This window comes from Thamnophis elegans, chromosome 3 (genome assembly GCF_009769535.1).
Source record: "Thamnophis elegans isolate rThaEle1 chromosome 3, rThaEle1.pri, whole genome shotgun sequence".
NCBI classification, from domain to species: Eukaryota; Metazoa; Chordata; class Lepidosauria; order Squamata; family Colubridae; genus Thamnophis; species Thamnophis elegans.
The window spans coordinates 114083540-114100818 of NC_045543.1; the positions used below are offsets into that span (position 1 = coordinate 114083540).

General features: G+C 38.3%; 2 protein-coding genes across 5 annotated transcripts in view; one reads left to right on the forward strand and one right to left on the reverse strand.

Annotated features, from left to right (window-relative positions):
- GFM2 (GTP dependent ribosome recycling factor mitochondrial 2) overlaps positions 1-10943 on the reverse strand; it is a 22926-nt gene extending 11983 nt beyond the window's left edge. For 2 of the 4 annotated variants that reach the window (XM_032212701.1, XM_032212704.1), the window contains exons 1-9: positions 10565-10943; positions 10206-10293; positions 9089-9134; positions 8811-8908; positions 7817-7942; positions 6486-6574; positions 3726-3814; positions 3303-3363; positions 1912-2097 (exon numbers count right to left, since the gene is read on the reverse strand). In XM_032212701.1, coding sequence (XP_032068592.1) covers positions 1912-2097; positions 3303-3363; positions 3726-3814; positions 6486-6574; positions 7817-7942; positions 8811-8908; positions 9089-9134; positions 10206-10293; positions 10565-10609 — 828 coding nt within the window. In that variant the 5' untranslated portion in view covers positions 10610-10943. Of the gene's footprint in view, positions 1-1911; positions 2098-3302; positions 3364-3725; positions 3815-6485; positions 6575-7816; positions 7943-8810; positions 8909-9088; positions 9135-10188; positions 10294-10564 lie in introns of those variants that run through there. The other 2 variants (XM_032212702.1, XM_032212703.1) reach the window with 2 other exon arrangements.
- Positions 10944-11051: 108 nt separating this feature from the next.
- NSA2 (NSA2 ribosome biogenesis factor) lies at positions 11052-17271 on the forward strand. Its single transcript, XM_032212707.1, has 6 exons — positions 11052-11148; positions 12750-12937; positions 13300-13450; positions 14919-15098; positions 15817-16009; positions 17044-17271. The coding sequence occupies exons 1-6, from the start codon at positions 11146-11148 to the stop codon at positions 17109-17111; spliced, it is 783 nt and encodes a 260-aa protein (XP_032068598.1). The 5' UTR covers positions 11052-11145; the 3' UTR covers positions 17112-17271.
- Positions 17272-17279: the final 8 nt, after the last annotated feature.

Below are 17279 nucleotides of genomic sequence, written 5' to 3' on the forward strand. Positions count from 1 at the left end.
AGTCAGCTGAAGTAGCCTGCAGTGCTGCATTTAACCACTGCGCCACCTCAAAGACACCTATGGCAACCAAAATTGATTCAATTAAAATAAAGTGACCAAAACAATAACATATCTCAGGATACGTTTCACAAGGCGCCAGGGGGCATTTTTTATTGGAGACCTCATTGAACAGTATCACTGTCTTAGTCTGATATGGGCTCGAAAGGATGTGAACGGAAAAAGTGGAATTCACTGCGGCTGCTCTGAAAATGGTACCTGCTTCCAGGAGAAAGCCATGGGGCCTGGGGATGTCAGGGGTTGGAGCAGCCTGCCCTTCTTCCCCAACACACTCTCCAGTTTCCAGTCTGCAGAAGGTGAGTGATGGTGGTGAGGGAGCGAAGAGGATGTAGGGTCCAATGCAGAGATGAATTGTGCCGATTCGGACCAGTTCACCCAAACTGGTAGCGGAAATCGCAGTAGTGGAAATCGCTAACCCTAACCCGACTTGGCTCTATGTTGTCCCATTTAGGCCCTTTTTTTTAGCATGTGCAGAAGGCTGAGCACATGCGCAGATGCACACATGCTCACATTTGCGAACCAGTAGGGAAGGTAAGTAAATACCACCCCTAGTCAATGGAGTAGTAAAGAGCCCCAAGGCCTCCAGAAACACACTGGGGTGGGAGATCAGTCTAAAGGCCAATGAGGACTCAGTAGGCTAAGAAAGAGTCCAAGGCCTGCAAGGGGGTGGGAAGCCTCTGGAGGCAGAAGAGGCTTGAGATGCCCGGAGCAGAAGGCCCAAGTCTGCACTAGGCCTCTCAGAGCCTGTCCGACCCTTGAGGCACCCCATGCTCCACTTCATGATCACCTCTGGCAGAGCAGGGATGGGGATTGTTAAGCAAGGCAATCAGATGGCTGCCTTGCTTAACCACCATTACAACTTGCAACCATAATGGGCAGGCAACATTACAGTCATGTCAAGGACTACTAAAGCAGCATGTATTGTATTAATCAAAGCTAATGTTTACATTGGATAATAATAAATAAAACATGTATATTATTGTGTATTATATTATAAGCAACTGTCAGTGATGTTGGGCAACTCACAATAATTAATTTAGGTTAAAATAAGTGAAGAGTCAATATGGTACAAGAATTAATACTGGACTAGGACTAGGGAGGGGAATTGGTATTGAAACCTCTTCAATCATTAAATGTAGCATTTGTCTAGTTCAGTGGTTCCCAACGTGTGGCCTACGCCTCACAGGGGGGCAATTTGATTTTTAATGGGGACAATTTGAATCTTGTTTAAACCAAGTTAAGCCTTTTAGGCTTCCTCTGAGTAGAGTTCACTTTTTGAGTAAAGTAAGAATTAAAAGTCACAAGGGGGTGGGGGGGCATCAGGATTTTAAAGATGCTTAAGTGGGGCATGGCCAAAAAGAGGTTGGGAACCACTGGTGTAGTTGAACAAGAATGAAAGGATCCTGTTATGCCGTTTAGAGAAACATATGCTAATTCAATGTTAATTTGCATCAAAGGCATTGCAAATGCTTGCCACCATCACAGGAGCAATTAAGAATTTAGCAATACACATCCCAGCAGAACACTCTGATCAAAAATGAGAACATAGCACTATTTTCATTATTTGATTGCAGCAAATATATGTAGTTCTCAATGTATAGCTTTCAACTACCCATATTTATTTATTCAAGCAGCTGTACATCGGACACTGTACAGCAAGTTCAAATAAACTTAGCCTATCATCTCTGGCTTGTATTTCATTATTTCCAGGTCAGCTTTCCTGATTTATTTATTCTCCAAATATGTGCACCAATTCCCCCAATTCTCTAATCAGCAAGACTGATTAATTCTCTAATCAGCAAGACTTTTAAATTTAATTCTCATGTGTCTTATATATTTACTTTAGAACTTTACTTGTTCTATTAAGGTATGTCTTGCATCATTGGCATTTCTTAACAAGTTAAGATCTCCAGCTTCTTCTAAGGATTTCTGCTTAAAGGTCTTTCCATCATCCAATCCAGTGACAGCATTCCAGATAACTTGGTCCTTGGTCACCACATCAATGATTCCTCTAAAAGATTTTGCTTCTCCAATTGGCAACTGTACAAAAAACATATTAAAAACTATCAGGGTCAGTAAGGTAAGGCACAGTAGTACCAAAGTAACACTAAATATTATTTATAAAGTCTCTGAAGTCAACAGACAACCATATCCCATAAAAAACACAATTAGGCCTCTTAAATCCATCAATTTCATTTTTAAAGGGGTATATGGTTCTCTGCAGAAACACCATTCCCAAAGGCAGGCACAGCGACAGAGAAGGAATGCTTCCTGAGATGGCATTGTTTAACTGAAGGGACCCAAAGTACATCAATTGCCTGATCTTAACAGATGGGCAAAAACCATGGAAGACAAGCAGTCCCTCAAATACAGAGGCATGTCCACAGAATCATGCCACTACATTCTGGACCAACGGTAGCTTCAAATAGGTTTTAAGGGCAGCCCCATGTAAACCGAACTCTGGGATGAAGAGAGGTTGATTGTCTGTAGTGACTGTCAATCCAGGGAGGCAGACACAATTCTTTGAGCAGGAGCAGTCAGTCCAAGACAACCCCCACGTTGCATATCTAAATGGGAAAGTACAACCCCATCCAAATATCAGAGGTAATTCCCACATCTAAAGGACCCCAAAATCCACAGACATGCTTTCTCTTGACAGAAGCCCACGAAGACCCAGAGAATCTCCAGGCATTTGGACAGTATATTGATGGCATCACTCAGTTAGCACAGTGTTGAGATGTACACTTGGGTGTCATCCCACAAATTTAATAATCCAGCATTATGCAAATAGTATAATGTATGTGTTGGGGTGAAATTCAGCAGGTTGTGACAGGTTCTGGAGAACCGGTAGCGGAAATTTTGAGTAGTTCGGAGAACCGGTAAATACCAGCTCTGGTCAACCCCAGGGTCGGGTGGAAATGCAGATTTTGCAATACATACACACACGCCTGTATAACAGTATAACAATATTTTTAAAAAGCAGTAAGAGGTAGACCTCATTTAGCATTAGAATTGGAACTGGCAACTCTTTTAAGCCAAGTGGTCGCTAAATGAAACCATAACTGTACTTATGATTTTATTGACCTTTCTTTTGCTTTACCGACTTCCAAAGGTCACAAACATAAGGATCAGTCGTGAAGTTACTTTTCCATCAGTGTGACTGCAAATAATCATTAAACAAGGCAGTTGCAAAACTAGGACTACCTATATGTAATTAATAAATATTAATCACTTTCTAAAATTACCTGTAGAAGTAAAGGCTTCACTTTCAACTTTTGCTTGATACTCTCAACTGAATGGATGAAACTAAAGACAAAATATTACTGTTTTAGAGAGAACAGTTACATTTCTTTAACCATTAAATTATTCTCTTCTCCAAACTTCCAAAGTAACGCAACAGCTACAAAAATAAGAAATTATTATTTGGCTATAATGCTTGCACAAGATTTTCCCCAAAGGTGCTTTTTCCAAAAGACAATTGGAATGTCTTGGTTTTCCCTTTGAAAATGTTTCGCTTCTCATCCAAGAAGCTTCTTCAATTCAGTTCAGAACTGAAATATTTTCACTGATTAGTTATTAAGTTATAAAATTCAGTAATAGCCTATCACTCCACATTGTTGTAGTCCTTCTTCCCCCCCCCCCAAAAAAAAAAATAGTTATTTTGGTACCTTGCTCCATGTTTGTCCATCTTGTTTAAAAAGCAAATTCTGGGTATATGGTGCTTGTCTGCTTGCCTCCAGACCGTCAGAGACTGTGCCTAAGCAAAAATGTACAGCATTAATCATTTCTCTACAGTGGCAGTCTTCTGTCCCTTAAAACATGTAAATATTTATTTCCATGATACACAAAGGGGGGGAAAAACCCGTTGTTACCCATGAAATTTGCAATAAGATGAATTTAATAGAAAACCTAAGTGCTAACATAAGGAAGGTAGGAAATATAGACTGCAGTAGACAAGTAGATGCAAAGAATTAAAAATGAATAACTGCAAAGTTAAAGAATTCCAGCTTTGAGATTTTTTTAAAGGGAACAGGGAATACAAAACCTAAGTATAAATGGGATAGAAAGAAGGATATGGTTTCTCTATCACATTAGAAGTTAAGTCAGCAACGATAAATTGTAACAAATTACATCATTGGTATTACTAAACTAAAGCTTAGGAATTTCTAATCACTTTAAAAAAAAAATCCATGTCTTGTCAATAGCACTGCTTATCTAAATACAAAATTCAGAAATGTATAGTTTCCAAATACTGCAGAAAGATAGAGATAGTTGCTTGCAAATTCCAAAAGGAGCTACCAAAATGATAGCTATTATTAGATTAAAACCAGGAAAACGTTTCTTCTGCTGTCACATAGACAATGCCCTCTTAGATCTGAGTACAAACAGCCCATTTTGTGAGGCTTACAGCACAATGGTCTGCAGAAATTGGAACTGCTTGGTCATGCTCATTATGTGTCATAACAGTTCCTAAAAGATACCGTTCTGTACAGGGGAAAGTTTTGTAAGTACTTGTTGAGGGTAGCAGGTGATGTGTACGTTGTTTTACCTAACCCCCTGCAGCTACATGGTCTTTGTGCTTTTGTACATGTGCAAAAAACAGAAAAAAGAAAAACCCAAGCTGAACCCTGTTTTGACCTGGAGAGAAAAAATTAAAAGTAACTTGAGTTTGTCCCTGGGAAAGCTGACTCTCGGTAGAAAGGGAATTACTTAGGATACTTGAAATTCCAGAGGTCTGGCCACGCTGTGCTTCTTCCTTGTTTTTTAATATATTTTTGATTAAATTTCAAAACATGAATAAAAAGTAAACAAGCAAAAAAAAAGGAATTGAAAAGAAGGAAAAGTCAAACTGAAAGCAAGATCCAGCTGCAATAAGAAAGAGCAAAGGAAGATAAGTACTTTTGTTTCCACTTGGAGACCTCTTCTGAACTTTGCGCTTGAAGTGGAAAAGAATGAAACTTTGATTTTTGGGTTTTACCGATTAGATTGATAGATCTTTATAGCAATGGCTTGCTCGTATTATGATGAAAAAACAAAAACTTGTGACGATGCTTTATTTTACTGCAACAGAGAGAATCGTTTCTTTTTCTTCTTCTTTTCTTATCCTTCCTCACTTCTCTTCCCCACTTCCTCCCCACTGTTTTCTTATTTCCTTTTGTATTTTGTATCTTACTTTATTTTACAACTCAATAAAAATATTAAATGGGAAAAAAAGAAAGAGCAAAAGAAAAGAAAAGAAAAACAGAATGGTCTCACTTTCTTCAGTAGATATAAAAATACATCTATTAGTTTAAACTTAACAATAGTCTACAGCCGTGATGGCCAGCCTATAGCACGCATGCCAGAGGTGGCACGCAGAGATCTCTCTGTGGGAACTCGTGCCATCACCAGTTGCTCTACAGGTTTAAAAAATAAGCTGCTTTTGGGGGCTTTTTTAGGCCTTCAGGACATTTTTCAGGCTGTTTTCAAGCCGAAAAATGGCCTGAAAATGGCCCCCCAAACAGTCAAAAAACAGACATGCGCGCACCAGTCAACTGATCTTCGGGTTTCCGGTGCTCCAGCGCTCGCACACGTATGCACACGTACGTATGTTCCGGTTTGGGCATTTGGTGCCGAAAAGGTTCGCCATCACTGGTCTACAGCAGTACTACAATCACATATAAATCTAATCATAAAGTTCCAAAATCAAGATTTCATTTCTTTCAGTTTCTCTCAAAAAGTCCAAAAGTAGCTCCCAAGCAGAAAATTGGTCAAAGTCTTTTCTTTAATCAAAGCTGTCAATTTCACAATTTCTGCCAATTATATGTTGCACTTCTTCCTTGAACTGTATTTCCATTTAGTTATTTAATGTGAATTTTTGGACACAGACTCTGCCCACACCATGTATCCAGCAATTTGGGTGTTACTCCCCATATTTGTGCGTATGATATTTAGGATGATGGGGAGGAATCAGGTAGGAACCAAAGATCCAAATTGTTTATATTCACTGACTATACGTTGAGAGATAGTATAGCTGCCATGTTGACCTTGGAAGGGATAAATAAGGCTGTCATCAAAAACAATTCATTATGCTGTAGTTTACTTTGTGTTTATCTTTTCTTTTGTCTTCTCTTAAAATGTGATAGACCAAAGGTAAATAAGCTATAGCTCTATTTTTGCTCAGAGCTGCTAAGCTATATGCCAATGCTTTGCTAGAAGTTCAGAATACATTGTTTATTGTTTACACGGTTAATAACTTTATGTTATATCTTCAAAGTGATTTGGTTGTTTTAAGTAAACCAGATTTCGGCCACAACATTTTCCCCTCCAATATATTTCTTGCAGAGATGCAAGCAAAGGGAGCCATTTGCTAATGGGAGTAAGTCTTAAGTTCTCATCCTTAAGCATCCCCAAGACATGAAGCAAAGCCACCAAAGAGTCATTTTTACCTCCACACCAGCTGAAGCATCAAAAACAGCCACTGCCCCATCCAACACTCGTAAGGAACGTTCCACCTCTACAGTAAAGTCCACGTGACCTAAAGTCCACACGGGAAGGTAAAGTGTTTTGTTTTGTAATAGTACAAAACAGTGTAAAACTATTTAATAAAAAAAATTTTTTTTTAAAAAAGGCACATTATGTAAGGATCAGAGGTGGTATTCAGCTGGTTCGGACTGGTTCACCTGAACCGGTAGCGGAAATCGCAGGTGGGCCCGCCCATTCGCCCCGGCTCTATGCTTTCCTATTTAGGCACATTTCTGAGCCCAGGCGCATGTGCGGAAGGGAAAGCGAGCAGGGGCGCAGGGGGGAGGGGGCAAACCAGTAGTAACAAAATGTGAAACCCATTGCTGATAAGGATGCACATGACCCTTGGCCCTTGGGAAGTGGCTAGGCCAAAATAAGAATGGTCTACTGAGCTGACTGCTCTCCTCCTGAAGAATCATCTATACTGATCATAGCCATCTGGAATCACTTTGGCATGACACTTCTAGTGAGCCTAATGCCTCTCTTTCTAAAAAGAGGGGAATGAGGGACACCCTGTGGCTGAGAAAGTGCCCAATTGCAGGAAGCGGGTGGTTGAAATCTCCCTGAAGTCAAAGAGAAATTGTCACGTCACCCATATGTGCTCCATGTAATTGATTTTTCATGGAAAGCAAGAACTGTTGTTTTTTGTGGTGGAATTGAATTTTGATTATTTGAAGAGAGGGAATGGGGCACAGGTGTCAAACTCGCAGTGTCACGTTGTCATCACATGACTTTTTGTGATTTTTTTTCTCCTTCACGGAGCTGGGGTGGGCATGGCCTGCATGTGACACATTCAGCCCGCGGGCTGCCAGTTTAACACACCTGGAATGCGGGGGTTGTTTAAAGGGAAAACATGGATCTACCCTAGATATAATATGCAATGCTTATGCTGTTATTTAGTCCTATTGCACTTTTGCTGTTTAATAAAAAGCAATCGGGTTTCAGAGATGGGTTTATAGGAACAGGGGGAAATATGGAATGAAGAAATGGTTTTATTTTAAGAGATAGTGATAAATTCTTAATGTTGATTATACTTGCTGGCAATGAAAGAGGTAGAGGCTTTTTTATTTCCTTTTTCTTTTATTCCTCTTTTCCTTTTTAGCCCCTTTTACTTTTTTAATGTATCTCTTTTTTGTAGCTGTATAAATTTTACCTGCATAATATAATCCCCAATAAAATAATTGAAAAAAATGAAATCACTTTGCCGTTATTTTCTTAAGCTCTTTGTGCTCTTAACATTAGGGAGACATGGTACCTGGTGTATCTATCAGGTTGATTCGATGGCCTTTCCAGTCAAATGTGACAGCAGCAGATTGAATGGTAATGCCACGTTCCCGTTCCTGTGCCATGAAATCTGTTACTGTATCACCATCATCAACATCTGTTTAATAGAAAGAGCATGCTTTTAATCAAATAACTTGAGCTCTTGGTAATATAATAAGTGTTATAGAATATAACACCTGGTGAGCCAATTGATTACTTAGTTGAACAAGAAACCTATAATGTGGTCTTGATTTTTGAAAAACAATAACATCAGCCTCACCACTACCTATCTCTTGGACTACCTATTTCCTGGACTATCTCTTGCAAGAAATGTGGGGTGATAAGATACACAACTATAAATAAATATTGAATAGCACCCCCCAGTCCTTTTAATTGCTATGGGGCTGGGGGAGGGAGAGGAATGAAAAAAGTTGATACAGCTGTAATGTTTCTCAATATCCTATATTTTGAAAGCATGAGGATTGCAAGTTAAAAAATGCAAAGAGGGGAAGAGGAGAGGGAAAGGAGACAGAAAGCCAAATTAAAATTTCATTTTCAAGAAACAAACAAAAATGAGTTCACATGCTAACTTATAACACTATTTGCTCAGGTCAGATTCTGATCTTAGCAAATCTCCAAGAAACAATTTTGCATTACAGCTTTCTCTGTCTCATAGATTTCAAAGCCTATAAAGGGAGCTTTGCAAGTTCACAGAGATAACACTTTGTCTTGGTGTTGATGGCTGCCTCCCCTCTTTAAAGAAAAGTTTAGTCTAAGGAAGGGGGAGCTGGCCAGCTAAACCCTTGAAAGGGATAGCAAAGATGGCAATAAGTTAAGTGCAATTATATCTAGTTTTTCTGTGATGTAGGATTTTGTTGAAAATGCTTAAGCAGAAAGTTTAAATGTGAAGAAAATAAAATAGATTTTAACCGCTATGAAAAATAATTATTGCACTTAATTTTTTTCTTATCTCTCACACCACTAACCTCCAAGGGATCTTATGTAACCAGAATAATAGAGCATTCTCTCTGTAGTTGTTGTTTTTCCTGCATCTATGTGGGCCATTATACCTATGTTGCGAATCCTGAAGAAAAAGACAAAAACATTTTCATTTAGCATCGTTATAATTTTATTAAATTTATTACAATATTCCATACAATATACAAAGAAACTTAAAACATTTGTTGCCAAATGAGTTTTCCAGTCCTAACCAAGGTAGTCTTACTACATTTTACATACTATATAAAAAAACCTTATTACTCACTTAGATATTGGTGGAGTTAAAACAGAACGTAAAGATTTTACTTCACCTGTGAAATAGAAAAGTTGTTGACATTTACATTTGTAGTTATCTTAATAAATAGAAAGCATCATGTTTACAGTATATGCAGGCTCCAATCAGAGATATTCTGCTATTGGAGGAAGTTCCTCTTTTTCCATTTCAAAAAAAATAAACAACACTGTCTATTCTAAAAGTGCTATTTAATCTGGAATGTGGGAAAGAATGTCTAAATTCATTTTATCACAAAAATTATCAGAAATTAGACCTGATAATCCACTTAGCTATTTAGCAAAAATATTCATAGTACAAATTCCAACATCTTCTTAAAAACTTCCAGTGTTGGAGCATTCACAAGCTCTGGAGGCAAGCTGTTCCACTGATTGTTCTAACTGTCAGGAAATTTCTCCTTAAGCCTAGGTTACTTCTCTCCTTCATTAGTTTCCACCCATTGCTTCTTGTCCTACCCTCCAGTACTTTGGAGAATAGCTTGACTCCCTCTTCTTTGTGGCAGCCCCTGTGATATTTAACACTGCTATCATGTCTCCCCTAGTCCTTCTTTTCATTAAACTAGACATACTCAGTTCCTACAACCGTTCTTCATATGCTTAGCCCCCAGTTCCCTAATCATCTTTGTTGCTCTTCTCTGCACTCTTTCTAGAGTCTCAACATTTTTTTTACATCGTGGTGACCAAAACTGAATGCAGTATTCCAAGTGTGGCCATACCAAAGCATTATAAAGTGGTATTATTCATTACATACATAACTGGGGTTTCCAGAGGATTTATTCCCTATCAACAGTGTGTGTATAGAAATATTGTGCTGCATGCATTCTGGAAAAAAAAGTACTTTTACAGGATCATGTTAAATATTTTTTTAAATATTTCACAGAATATCTGGAATTAACCTGAAAAATTAGGAACTTTTTATCTTCTTCTGATTGCAGAATTTCACTGTAACAAAAAGCACTAACCATACAATACTGTCTCAGTGGAATGAAAGCGATATTCAAACTGGTACTACTATTTTTTTCATCTTTGTAGCACTTTACTAGAGAGTCAAAAGCGATGTAGATTTAGAATTACCTTTGTCAAGAAATTACCTGCTGGATGACTGTAATTTCTTTGAAGATTCAAAAAGTCTTTGAAGCATTTCATAGTGATAATTCTTGCTTTTCTGCAACCTGTACACTTCGAAGACAAAATACACATCAAAACAGTCATTACCTTTGAAATATTTTTGTTAAAAGCATTAGCAGCATATTGCATGTCACTAAAAAAACCCGCTAATTTATTCAAGATTATATGGTGGGTCTTTTGTGATACGTTACTGCACACCCACACCCTGCAGTATCATGAGCCCCTATTTTATCCCTGCAATATTAATTGTTGATATTGTTTAAATCTCTTTTTTCCTCATTTTCATACGCATATTGGAAAAACCATGTCGTATAAAACGTACCCCTTGCAGTGCAGGCAAGATCATTTTTCTTGTACTGCGTAGCATATTCACCGACCAGCCTAACCATGTAAATCGCCGCTACAGAAAAGGCTTATGGGGTCGACAGAGAGCGCTTCATGCTATGGAAATCGATGCAGTAAACAAACCATACGCTAACGCTATTGGTCGTCACCAGATGCCCTTTGAGAGCCAAGGGTCCTGCAGTCCTCCCGAGAAGCTTCCGCTCGACTCCCCACGTGGAAGGTATCACTTCCTTATCGGCGTCCCTGCTTCTTTTCCTTCCCCCTCCCTCCACGTCTTCCGGGAAGCATCCGCCAAAGAAAAAGCCCCCAACAGTTTTGGTTTTGCTGCTTCTTCTTTTTTTCCCTTCCGCTTAGCTGTCCATCTTTCCGTTTCAGGCGCGAGAGAAGCTGAGTAGCCAAACAACACCGGAGCTCCTTCTCTTGTCGACGGAACGAGGTGAAAGTGGAACTGGGGATCTACCCGGACTTGTTTGACCGCCGCTCTTCCTTTTTCTTTCGGGATCGAAAGGAAGGTGGTTCTTTGCCGGCCTCTGCTTGGGCTTCGGGCACCGACCTACAATGGTGAGTGGAGGTGATTGACTGGCGGTGGGTTCTTTGAACGGAATGGGGATGAGGGGAGTCTTTAGAGGGACATGGAACCGAAGTCGCCTTCGGAAGTTGTGGGGGCTTCATCACTTGAGGCTTTCAAGAAGAGACTGGTGTAGAAGAGAAGTGGTGTAGGGTCTCCTGCTTGAGCGGGGGGAGGGGGTTGGACTAGATGACCTCTAAGACATCTTCCAACTCTGTTCATCTGTTAAAATCTGAGCTGCCTTGCGGAGGACCAAGAGAAAGAGGAGAAGTAGGTCCCCGGGAATCCCCGCTTATTGTCCGTCGCAGGTTGGCTTTGATTTAAATCCAGTATTAAATCATGATTTAAATCACTAGTAAAAAGGCTTGATTTAAATCAACTCGATTTAAATCGTAATTTTTAAAGCGCAACTGTCACCTCTGTTCCGCAGCAGCTCTTCCTCTGACCCTCTGACTGAACAACAGTCCTAATATTGCAGAATATACAGCCTCATGCTACATAACTAAGCTCCATTTCATGCTGAATAAACTAAATTATTAATGTATCTTAAACAGAAAACTATCTTTAGATAGATTTTTTACTCCAAAAATATTTTATTAAAATAAATTTGATAAAAATCGAAAAAATCCCATATTTTATTTTATTTTTTTTTAAAAAAATCATAGATTTTTATCTACCTTGGTTCGTCGTTTATAATCAGGCTGGTAGCTCAGACTTCAGTCTCGTGTGCATTGCTGCAGCCATACCTAATCTCTATTGATCTCCCAATAGATTTGCATCTGGGTAATCTTGCATTCTGTATTGCATTTTAGTTCAACATTACACCAACAAACATCATTTTACAGCACAAGTTGCTTGCTTAGGCAGTCAGTAACTTTTTAATTGTGAAACTACCATTTCCATCAAACCTGGCTGTCAGTAATGGGCTGTGGTGAAGGATAACAGGGGGTGTTCAGTATCATCTAGTAGATTGCAGATTCCTACATTTCTGATTAGAAATAATCTATTGGTTTTTGTATATATGTGTATCTCTCCTGGGCTGGGTTTCATATTTGTGCAGAAATTGTATGCTTTTATGAATTAAAGTTTGCATCATTAATTGCATAATGCATTACAAACTGGGAAAAAATGCAAAATGATACTGTAGTCAAATTTGTTAAGAAGCTTCAGCCGAATACAGACAGCTGCTATTAGCTAATTAACACTTGCCATACCATAAAATATTTTTCATGTATCTAGTGATAGAACTTGATTATTCGATAATTTTTTAATCAAATGTTTCATGTTACAGTTTCACTTTGAAGTATTTTTGCTCCTATTTGCTTAAAATAGCCAGAATGAAAACTGTGAAAATAAAAATGGATGCTGAGGGTATTTTAAAGTGGTTTTTTAAAATAGATTTAAATTTGTTACTTAGTGGAAGATTGATGTGTAATTACTTGGAGACTAAATATGAGTGACAATATGTTTAGTTTCAGATAATAATCTGCTGATAAGAATACCACAAAAATATTTTTTGTGTAAATACAGACACTGAAAAAGTGATGGGTATAATTTTAACAGTTTAATTTCTAAACTTTTCTCTAATTCACAGCCACAAAACGAATATATAGAGTTACATCGGAAGCGATATGGCTACCGCTTGGATTACCATGAGAAGAAAAGGAAGAAAGAAGGACGTGAGGCTCATGAGCGTTCAAAGAAAGCCAAGAAAATGATAGGATTAAAAGCTAAACTGTATCATAAACAGCGCCATGCGGAGAAAATACAGATGAAAAAGACGTGAGACAACTTTTATTATAAAATTAAGGACTTTGATAGAATAAATTGTACTGCTGCGATCTAGACTTATTAGAAAGTATGCTGATTATTTTTGTGTATATCCATTGCTCAAACATTAGATACAATGACAATATAATTTTCTTAAGGCACTTATTTAGGAAATGTGCTTCATGTTACAGTTGGCAGTAATTTTGCATATTTTGCCTATGATTCCATATTATATTATATCTATTGTAAAAGCTTTGGAAGCAATTTAAGATCTCTCTTACTAAAACTATTTTCATATGGCAGTGTTGCTGATTTAATGCTAGATTAATTTTGAAAAAATCTGAAAAGCACCTTGTTGTATCTATCTTATCTAGTATTAAAATGCATGAGAAGAGAAATACCAAGCAGAAGAATGAAGACAAGACCCCAGAAGGTGCTGTACCAGCATACCTGCTGGACAGGGAGAGCCAGTCTCGAGCAAAAGTTCTTTCCAACATGATCAAACAAAAAAGAAAAGAAAAAGCTGTAAGTCATGCATATGCCTAAATTAATATCATTTGGCAGAACATCTGCTTTTGCTTTAAAATACTGATTTGCAAAATAATGGCATTCTAGTATGCACATATGATGGGGAGTTACTGGATTTGTCCAACAGTCTAAATAAATGTTTTAATTTACTTAGTAATTTTATATCTTCAACTTTGAAATAGCTTTTTAAAACATCTGTTAACTTATATAAAGCAAAATTAAATGTGTGTACAGGAAATGGCTAGAAAACAAGGAATTAGCCTTTGCTGGGAAGAAATACTTGTGTTTTTTTTTTGTATCTCTTTGTGGGAAGATATAGCTATTTCTGCCTTTTACAAAAGTGCAGTATAATATTTAATATACATTCCTATTGCTCCTCTCTCCAGTATAAATGACAGGAATTTTATGTCATCCTGAGTATTGGAAGATTTCCTCTGCCTGTTGAAAAGCTTATTTTGATACAATTTTCCATTCTCTTGATAGGAAGACCAAATAAGAGTTGTCTATATAATCAAACCACAGATAAAATCCAACTGTAGTAGTAGTAGTAGTAGTAGTAGTAGTAGTAGTAGTAGTAGTAGTAGATGATTATTATTTAATAACCCTTTCGAAGAAAAGAAAGTACAGTTTCTAATTCCAGGGTCACATAGATAAAAAGAAAATAATTAAGTAAAAATAAAATATGTAGTAAATACAATGAATCAGATAAATATATCATTTTTTCATGATATCCCAATCTGTTCAATAGATGGTTCTTAGTTGGATTACTTTGACTATAAGCTTATTATTTCTGCTCACAGTGTATATGTTACAGCCCAGAAGGAAATAGGACCAACTGTGATTCAAGTCCCAGTGGGCTGTTCTTTCAAGTAGCACTGTTTAATAGTTAAACCTGAAAGGGACATAAAGCTTATAATCAAACAAACCATTAGCAATAGCCTCAATGTTTGGAACACTATCTATACCAGTGTTGGCGAATCTTTTCGGCACTAAGTGCTGAAACAGGAGCACATGCACGTGTGCAGTAGAGTGCCGGAAACCGGAAGAGCAGCTCCCCAGCACGCACGCACAGGAGCACCAGAAACCAGAAGAGCAGCTCCCCGTTGCCCATGTGCATGCCGGGAAGCTGGGTTTCTGATGTGCGCATGCATGCCAATCACCTGATCTTCTGGTTTCCGGTGCTTCCGAAAGACCAGCTGGCCAGCATGCATGTGCTGCCAGAATCTGGAAGAGCAAATGATAACAGTTGACGTTCCCAGAGAGATGGCTCTTATTGCCACTTCCGGCATGTGTATCATAGGTATGCCATTACGGGTCTATTCATTTCCTTTATGGCTTGTGATGCAGATACAATCATTCTGTTATTGTGTCAAACTAGTATGTTACAAAACTATTGAAGCAATATATTGTATGTGTGTCCTTTTCTATCAATTGCTGCCTAATGCTACAAATTCCTTATTTTTAGGGGAAATGGGAGGTTCCTGTGCCCAAAGTCCGGGCCCAGGGAGAAACAGAAGTGCTCAAAGTGATTCGTACAGGAAAACGAAAGAAGAAGGCTTGGAAAAGAATGGTTACCAAAGTGTGTTTCGTAGGGGACGGCTTCACCAGGAAACCTCCAAAATACGAGCGCTTCATTCGACCAATGGTAAATCATTTTTTTTGTAGTTGGTTAATAGTTAATCTGCTTTTTCATGTTCAATCTTCAGTAAAGATGCCCCACCCACGTCAGCAGAGGAAGCATGCTGTGGGTCCCATCGGCCAGATATTCTGGCTGGCGGGGCCCAGGAGAAGAGCCTTCTCTGCTATTGGATCTGCCCTTTGAAATATCTTGCCACCCAGAATGGCAGCCCTCCTCATTTTCCACAAGAGCTTAAAGACCTGGTTCTGCCAATTGACTTAGAGCTTCAATGCAGGGGTTTTACATTGGGGTGGTTGATAGATGAATAATAGAACCCACCTCCCATCCTGCTTAGCCTAATCCCTCCATGCCGATCTTTTAGTTAAAGCTCAATATTTACATTTTTATAGTATTCAATTTATAGTGTCTATACATTTTCTATAGTTTTGCCTTTTCAATATTGTAAGCCCCCAAAATGGGAAGCCAATGAATTAAATAAATAAAATAAATGAGAAATGCACAGATAGTGGTACATTTAGCAATCAAAAAAAGAGGACAAACCACCTGGAACTGGTCACAATTGTAGTCCACCAACCTGGTGGGAATCAGAGTCATGAAAGCTCAAAAAACAGCTGCTAACTTTTCTGGGTTTAAAACGAAGTAGGATTGGGATTAAAAATAATTGCATGTGTTAGTTGGAATAATGTTACTTATCGAGAATTTTATTCGTTTTGTTGAATAATAGGGTTTGCGATTTAAGAAGGCCCATGTAACACATCCAGAACTTAAAGCTACATTTTGCCTACCTATTCTTGGTGTAAAAAAGAATCCTTCTTCTCCTCTCTATACTTCTTTGGGAGTAATCACAAGAGGTACAGTAATCGAGGTGAACGTGAGTGAGCTTGGTCTCGTCACCCAGGGCGGCAAAGTTATCTGGGGTAAGTAACCAAATACTATTTTTAAGTAATAAGAATTAATAGCAGTAGAATGTAGGCTTATATACCATGTTTCCCTGAAAATAAGACAGGGTGTTATTGACCCCCTGAAATAAGGGCTTGCCCTTATTTTCGGGGAGGTCTTATTATTTTTCAGGTGCAGGAGGCAGCAAGTCCCCTGGCCCCACCCTCTCCGTCCCACCACCTGCTTGCCTGTGGCCACAATGACCCAGGTTCTCCGCGCCCTGCTTGTTGGCCTTGCTGCTGGCTGGTTGCCGAATGTAAACATTATTTGCATATTGCTCCCAACAATCTGGGTCCTGGTTTTACTGACCTCAGAAGGATGAAAGGCTGAGAAAATCTTGAGCTAATCTGAATTGGAAGTCCTTGCTGTGGGCAGTGTTAGCCTCTGAACTGCATTCTAACCATTGTACCACAGAGGCTCCTACTAATGCTAATAAAAGAAGCATTTAAGCAATTAGATATTATGTTATACTCCTATGAAATTGCAGGTTTTTCAGGATGAAAACTACAGAATATCTAATCACCTCTAAATGAGACAGATGGCACACAAATCTAAGTAAATAAGTATTTCTTGCTTAGCAAGATTTTTTTTTAATCACAATTTGCTTGGATCTTGATAATCAGATGACTTTTGTCTACATTTTCCCAGCAGTTCAAAGCTATCTTATGAAGAGAAAAAAAAATCTCATTAATTTCAGTTGTATACCAATGCTTCTTCAGTTGTATACCAATTATGCAGTTCATTCAAAAGTTACATTATGCAACTTTACTGTAACAAATGTTAAGGTTGGTTTGTCTAGTCTCACAGAGTAACTTTTCAGTTGGGAAAAATAAAAGGCCCATTATTCTCTTTTCCTCTGACTCCTTAAGAAGAGTTGTTTTGTCATGATGCATTCAAATGCCAGCTATGCCAGGGATGCTTTTTTTAAAAACTGTACTGCAGTAGTAGACTGGGTTATTAAGAATCTGCCATTATAAATATTTAGTTTCAATAAAACTTGTTTTCTTTTCAGGAAAATATGCACAGGTAACCAATAATCCAGAAAATGACGGGTGCATTAACGCAGTTTTACTTGTATAGTGACACTGCACTATGGATTTGCAATCTCTTCACGCATACAAGTGCCTTTGCAGACTTCGGATAAAAGAATTTATTTCAGAACAGCCATATCTGAAGATAAAGGACTCTTGCAGGACTGACTTTTCTCCAGATATTATCAAAAATAAAATAATTAAATGTCTTGATTAG

Coding starts and splice junctions, on each gene's coding strand:
- NSA2 (XM_032212707.1), top strand. Junction 12,938..13,299: donor AAAATACAGATGAAAAAGAC/GTGAGACAACTT, acceptor TATCTTATCTAG/TATTAAAATGCATGAGAAGA. Junction 13,451..14,918: donor AAAAAAGAAAAGAAAAAGCT/GTAAGTCATGCA, acceptor CCTTATTTTTAG/GGGAAATGGGAGGTTCCTGT.